Source organism: Sceloporus undulatus, chromosome 2 (assembly GCF_019175285.1).
Source record: "Sceloporus undulatus isolate JIND9_A2432 ecotype Alabama chromosome 2, SceUnd_v1.1, whole genome shotgun sequence".
NCBI lineage: Eukaryota > Metazoa > Chordata > Lepidosauria > Squamata > Phrynosomatidae > Sceloporus > Sceloporus undulatus.
In genome coordinates, this window is record NC_056523.1 from 217,659,464 (window position 1) to 217,666,932 (window position 7,469).

Below are 7,469 nucleotides of genomic sequence, written 5' to 3' on the forward strand. Positions count from 1 at the left end.
TTATGGGATGATATTTACTAAATATATCTCACGCTTCTCAACTAAAATATCTTTATTTCTCCATCTCATAAACTTAACTTCTTCATCTAATAAGAAGAACAAGAAATTGAATTGGTCCCAGCCTTTTCCAAGTGGATGTGAAGAATGGTTCAGTGACCATGGATTACTGAAAACAAAACGTTCATCACCACTTTCTCTCATATTTGCCTGCAACTTCCTTCTGTCAGAGGGTTGCATCTCGAAGGATATAGCCTTTTCCAGGAGAAACTGCAGCTTTGAGGGCTTTTTCCCAGCTCTTGGTCACGTAGAAAACCGACAAGGCATCAAATACTGAAAGACAAATATTTTCATTATTGCAGAGGTTAACCAGAATTGAAAAAGAATAGGATAAAATTGCGGCATAATCATTTTCATTCAGAAGCACCAGAAGCATTCATAGAATCCTTGTTTCTAGCAGAATATCAAAACAGATTAAAGCCAAGACTTGTTATTTCTAAACAATGTGCCTTAAAATGGGCAAACTGCTTCTAGAGTCCTTTCATATTTTGGACCAGGACTAGAAGACATGTGGCTCCCCAGATGCTCTTGGAATGCAGTTTCCATCAACTCTAGCCAACACAGTCAGTATTATGGGCTGATGAGAATTTCAGTCCAATATCAACTTCTGTTTCAAATTGGGAAAGAGCTTTCTGTAGTGATTTCACATATATCACTATATGTCCTATATCTGTAGAGTTGTATGTTATACAAATGCAAAAGAGGAGCAATCTACTAAGCAAAACAAAGCTGGCAGCTTGCCCTCTGGTACAAGGCTCTGGATTCAAAAAATTGATATGCACAAACCATCTGCAAAAAACAACTGTAATGTCTTAACTGTAAGAATTCTCAAATGGCATCAGCCTTGTTGGGGTGAGCAAATCAAGGCAAACTTAAGTACCTTTAAAATAATTATATACTGACCTTGGTATTAAAATAATTAGTGGTAACTGAAATTGCTTAGCATTGGCTGAGTTATACACAAGTCTCAGCATGTCACTCTTATCAAAACTGCAATGCTTTCTCATTATTCTCACCATCACAACCAACATGTGAAATAAACAGCAGATATGGACTCTTTCACAGAACTATAGCACAGGTTCCACATTAACAGTTGTGGCTGCATGCTAAGGAATGCTAAGGTTTTGTAGAAACAGAGCGCTAAGTACAGCAATTTCCAGTCTCCACAGAATGTTTCCATGGCAATTAAAATGGAATCATAGTGTGCAGTATCAAAGAGCCCTGTGGGTTGCACTGGAATAATGATGGTAGCACATCACATACAACATGCACTCCAATGAGCTTCTACCAAACATTGCAACAGCCTCACCTTGGTTGATTGCTAATGTTGTGGAATGGTAGTTTTTTGCATTGATGTTCTTTACCATGTATTCTTGAATTGGCAGTCGTGCTGTCTGCAGATGTTCTTCTTGAGCTTTGTGCAAAGTAAGTCTCTAGAAGTGTAAATTAGATACACTTAAAGAAAAATACATACAAATTTTCATTCAGTTCCTATAGGATCCAATGAACTTCTACACAGTCTAAAGCAGTGGTCCCCAAACTGTGCTCTTTAAGGGATTTTGGACTTCAGCTCCCATAATCACAGATTATTGGCCAACATGGCTGAGGCTCCTGGGAGCTGAAGTCCAAAATCTCTTAAAGGGCATCGTTTGGGGACCACTGGTCTAAAGCCTCCTGGTGACCACAGCATCAATACAATATAGTTGCCCCACTCCCAGTTCTTCCTCAGCACTGCCATCCAGTCACAACTATAGTATTATTATTATTATTATTATTATTATTATTATTATTATTATTATTAGTGAGAGCCAGCATGGTGTAGTGGTTTGAGCAATAGACTGACAACAGGAGACCAGGGTTCCAATCCCAGCTCAGCCATGCAAACCCTTGGAAACCACAGAAAAACCTTGGGCAAATCATGTTCTCTAGTCTCAAAGGATAGCAATGGAAAAACCCCTCTGAAGAAACTTGCCAAGAAAACTCCACGACAGGATCATCAGAAACAACTTGAAAGTGCACAACAACAAATAACAACAATTGCACTTACAGCCCACCTTTCTCCCAAAATGGGATCCAAGGCAGCTCACAATAGTTGTAAAAAGATCCAACTAAAACATTAATTTACACAAGTTAAGAAGGAATTAAGCATCGCCGTTATTTAAAAACAGGATTAAAATATCTAAAACACTATGGACACTCAAAATACTTATTTGGCCACTGTAGCAGGATCTGGCTTCTTGTAGCAGCAAAGGGCAACAAGGATTTGACAGTGATTTCTACAGACTGCTCAGCTCCTAATGGATATTATTTCACCTACTGGTAATCAGATGCAAAGAAGGATGGACCTAACAGAAGAAGGTCTATCCTGAATCATACTAGAAGTGCATTTAGGCCAACATCCTGTTCACAAAGGTGATCAATTTGATGTAATAGTTGGTTTACTTGGGCCTGTACACAGTCTACGGTACCCAGATCATCCAAACAATAAAGATTCCATTTGACTGTGATGGCTAATCACAGCTGAGAAGTGGATTTGGGGATAAAGTAAGGCCTTTAACCACTGTACATAAAGGAGCATGTTGGCAGAGGCAGCTTATACAAAGGCCAAAAAGACATATGTGCTACACTCTTCTAAACAGCTATTAAAAGGTGAATCAGATTTGTTCTGAGATATATATATATATATATAATTTATTTATATAGTGCTGTAAATATGGGCAGATTCTCTAATGAATATCCTAATACACATTGGCAGATTCTCTAATGATAGCCAAAATGGTACACGGTTTGAGTGTTGAACTAGAATTCCCAGAAACCAGGGTTTGAATCTGTCCTTGGCCATGGAAACCTACTGGGTGACCTTTGGAAACTCACACTCTCTCATCCTCAGAGGAAGGCAATGGCAAGCCCACTCTGAACAAATTTTGCCAAGAAAACCCTGTGACTGGTTAACCTGAGGATGTCCTTAAGTCAGAAACAATTTGAAGGCACACAGCAACACCAAAGATCCTTTAACACTATCTGCAGAAAGAGGAATCTGAATACAGTACAGTGCTGTGTAAGAGTAAGAAAAGCTGCCCCGATGAGGTTTTTTTCTTCTGAATAGCTATAGAAGACACAGGAGTCAACTTACTTAAAAGCATTGTTTCTACCTCCTTTCTGAAACTTCCAACATTTGAAACACTGATATCAACCATAGTCGACTTATATTTGAAAACATTCAGAGATTTCTACAAACATAAACTACCTTATGTAAAAATACTTACCTTTTGAATGCTTTCATCCACCAACCCTCCAAGGATATATACTTTTTGTGGATCCACCTCTTCAAGAGCTACAAAGCAAAAGGTTTATGCATATGTAAAACCAGTGACATTTACACAAGAATATCAAAGTGGCAACGCTCCAAACATTGGTACCCTTATCACAAGTAAGCTATTGCGTGGTCCAGAAACGTGTATGTCCATGTTGTTTCTGCAGAAGATACTCACACTCATTACTTCCAGTTTAGAGTATGGGAAGACAAAGGTGATGCTGAACTGTAACTTCCAACAGCCCAAGTTATCATGATAAGGAGTGCTGGGTTCAGCAACATCCAGAGGGCCACAGTTCACCTACATCCAAGTTTAGAAGATTGTCTTTATTTTTCTTAGAAGAGAGCCTGAGGATGGAACTATAAATAGCAAGCAAGCAAGCTCTGCTTAGTTGTGATAAAAGAATGATGAATCAACATATGAAGGGGTATTCCTGTACTTTTCAGAGCAGGGGTATTGGATGTTTTATGCAAAAGGATCAGAGCATAAAATACAAATATACTGCATGGGTTGGGTCAGGTTTGACTAAGCTGATTTGAACCACACTTCAGTAAAGCTCTAAATCTTATGACCATCATTGTTCATTTCAAATAAGCAAAAGGTTTAATTAGAACCTTTCATAACAAAGATTCAACTTACCATTCTCAGCATCTGGAGTGAGGTAAACAATTGTTTCTAAAGGAAACAGATCCAGATAGGTTTCAGGAGTAACATCCATCTGAAAAATAATGTCTGATACATTATTAGGAATTGGACAAATCCTTCAGGACTGGACCTGTTTGAAAGGAGTCAAACTTGGGGAAATTATTCGAGAAGGGATCAAGTTTAGAAACTTATTTTGGGGATTACAATGCCCAATATCTCCCAGCCAGTAATGCCAGTGGTGACCTCGAAAGTTAACTAGTTCAACCTTCCGGTGTGTGGGTATGTGCCTTCAAGTCGCCTGTTGACTTACTCAACCCCAAGAATTTCATATGTTGTTGTTTTTTTGGACAAGGAATACCCAGAAGTGGTTTTGCCAGTTCCTTCATCTGAAATACAGTCTAAAGCACCTGGTACTCAGTGGCACTCTCCCATCCAAGTCTAATCAGAGTTCACCTTGCTTAGCTTCCTAGATCGGACAGGATTTAGTGCCTTTAGGGTATCTTGTCCCATTCCCCCCCCCCAACCTTCTGGAAGTGCAGTAAACTGCATCAACTGAAACTACTGACCATCCAACTTCTGCTTTAAAATTTCCTGAGAAGGAGAATACACCATCTTCCAATGCAACCTGTACCACTGTCAAACAGTTTGTACAATTAGATAGTTCTTATTAATATTTCCTTCTCTTATCATTCAGGGGTAGGCAACTGTGGCCCTCCAGACAGTGCTGGACTACAGCTGTTCCTTGGCTATACTCAGCTAAAGTTGAGAGTTGAAATTGAGACGCATATAACTGTTAAGCTATAATTGGAACCTGCTATTCATATCCTCCCTTATGGACCAACAGAATACAAGTTTTCTTCATCATCTATGCAGCAGCTCTTCAAATATTTCATGACAATGATCATATGCCTGAAACAGATGGGCCAAAGGGGACACCATTGGGCTGTGTTGGGGGCGTGATGTTTAGACAATGCATACCCCAAACGCAGCCAGAGGCTGCCCCGATGCCACTCTAAACTAAAAGAACCAGCCTGAAAAGGAGAAGAAAGTAACTGCTCCTTTCAGAAACTGGTTTGAAATAGCAGTAGTGGGTCGGATTGGGACCATGCAGCAGGGCAAGCGGAAGGGGGGTGGCCCCAATCCACCCTTTTTGGGCAGTCGGTTTTGCCCCATAGTTGATCATCTGTTTTCTCAAGTAAACATACACCAAGAAGTCTTTCACCATAAGACCCTGTTCTGATTGGAGTCTTGGGACAAATGGCTCTGTCTAATGAACTGGGGAAGAGAAAGCAGTATAACTCAGGAGAGAGAGTCCAGAATAACCAGGTTCACTGGCCCATGTGCTCCTAGCCAACTGTGCTACAAACCGAACACCGTCAATTGTAAGAGCAGCACCACTGTTACACTGGGCATGTGTGCCTTAAACTGTTTATGACAGCACATGCTTACTCAGAAACAATTCCCACTGGTTTTAATAAGGCTTACTCCCTTTGAAATATGCAAAGGATTGCAGTTTAAACACCTTTGGGAGTAGATCAGCCACTCCAGACTACTGTTATATCATCTGTTAATAGGTAGATTTAATCTTATAAAATATTAAAGTGAAACAGTATGACACAAAGCATGCAAATTGTATACTTTTAACTTGTATGGATGGGTTGATTCGTACAGGGGAAGGAGATACTTACAAGATAGTTAGCAAATCCATCATTCATCCTTAGACATGCTTCAGAAATTGGGCTGTTTTCTACAAATCCAGTGAGGTACAGCCAAAAGGGCCTCTGAGATTTCTTGTTCGACCCATAGAGCCGCCTTATCTGGGTGGCAAGTCGGCTTATTTCCTTCCATGAGGAAAAAAAAAAGGGGGGGGGGAGAGAAAGGAAAAGAAAGCAGTTTAGAACCATTGGCCTTCCAGTCCCAGTATTCTCTGACCTAAATGTTTTATATAAACCTTTCATATCACCCATGACCATATTGACTACAGAGCCAAGAGCACTGATGAATTCAATGCAAAGACAGACCAATACTGTCACATACCACCAGCCATGTCCAACAAAACTGAAACACTGGAACAAGTTTCTGACCTGCTGTGATGCCATCTTTGTTCTCAGTTTTTAAGAGAGAACTTGTAGCACCTTTGAGACTAACTGAAAGAAAGAATTTGGCAGCATGAGCTATAGTCTGCTTCCTCAGATGTATTCCTCAATTTTTAAAACAAAGATCCCTTTGACTGTTCCCATCAGTGGGCCATCAGCACAGCCATTTCCATAAAACGTCCCACCTATTACAAGAGGTGAGCAGTGCAGTCAGAAAAAAACAGCCAATGTTTGAGACCCATCAGTGAAAGAGGGGCAAGCCATGTAATGGCAGCAGCAGAATCAGGTAGGCTAAGGAAGGCAGCAGTAAGGAGGCCGTGACAACTGCCAAATAAAGGCCAGAAAGTCTCCAATGTGCCTGTGATTGGTGCTGCATTCTCTTTCACTGTAGAGAACTCAGAACCAAAGGTCATGAGCAACAGGATTATGTGACCTCTCAATGAATGGTACCATTGCAAACACAGGGGAAGCACAGGGTAACCGGGTGTACTCCTTTTCCAGGACATAGCCTACATTTCATCCCTCTATCTAGGAGGAATTCCAAAATGTCCTTCATTTTGAGCATGACTAAGAAGCAGGAATTTACATTTATATGAGTGTTTTCAGCTTTTTATTGGGTCAAGTCCTCCATTTTCCTTGAATGCCCTACATTTTGCAGTGCCTTTTTCTTCGCAGTTAGAACACCTGGTCACCCTGGAGAAGCAGCAATATTCATATGTTTTCCACACATTAAAACAAATTAGCCTGCTCATATAACTTTGGGAGAAAGACAGGATATCAACAATCAATCAAAAGTAGTGTGTATCTAACTTGGAATATGCAAGCAGGTTTGTTATTGTTGCTTCTGAATACAAGGAACAATTCAGCATTCAGTCCTATACCTATGGCCCAAAGTAATACGATCCAATACCAGATTTAGCAAGTGATGCTGCTGAATGGCACCCTTGTGGCCCATTATGTGTACAATATGTGCTGCTCTGTGGAAAAGCAGACTCATAATACCAAATCCTGAAGGGCCAGGGGGCCATTTTTAAAAAGTTGGATGTGTCTGTGGGACCCACTGCAGCTACCTTCTTAGTCATGTGACTGGTCATGCTCAAATCAATGCACAGCCAAGGGCCTGTTTCTTTGGCATTGAGAAGGTGTTCTTTTGCAATTACTTTTAGTTCCCGCTTGCTGAACTGAGGAGCAGAATCTGAAATGAAGACAAAATTGGAAAACAGAAGATAAAAGAATGAACATCCAGACAAACATTCAAATGAGCCAAATTAAATGTGTCAAGATAACACTGACATTAAAATGCTCAAGATATTTGAAAGTGTTAACAGCTCAAGATCTCCTTGTCCAGGATGGGAAA

At 40.3% G+C, this 7,469-nt stretch overlaps 1 protein-coding gene across 1 annotated transcript in view; it reads right to left on the minus strand.

Annotated features, from left to right (window-relative positions):
* Positions 1–23: 23 nt before the first annotated feature.
* The window catches only part of TRMT10B (tRNA methyltransferase 10B), an 11,324-nt gene continuing 3,878 nt past the window's right edge, over positions 24–7,469 (minus strand). Inside the window, exons 4-9 of the mRNA XM_042455890.1 lie at positions 7,183–7,307; positions 5,705–5,857; positions 4,011–4,089; positions 3,324–3,391; positions 1,367–1,490; positions 24–330 (exon numbers count right to left, since the gene is read on the minus strand). Of these exons, the coding sequence (XP_042311824.1) occupies positions 224–330; positions 1,367–1,490; positions 3,324–3,391; positions 4,011–4,089; positions 5,705–5,857; positions 7,183–7,307 (656 nt within the window). The 3' untranslated portion in view covers positions 24–223. The remainder of the gene's footprint in view (positions 331–1,366; positions 1,491–3,323; positions 3,392–4,010; positions 4,090–5,704; positions 5,858–7,182; positions 7,308–7,469) is intronic.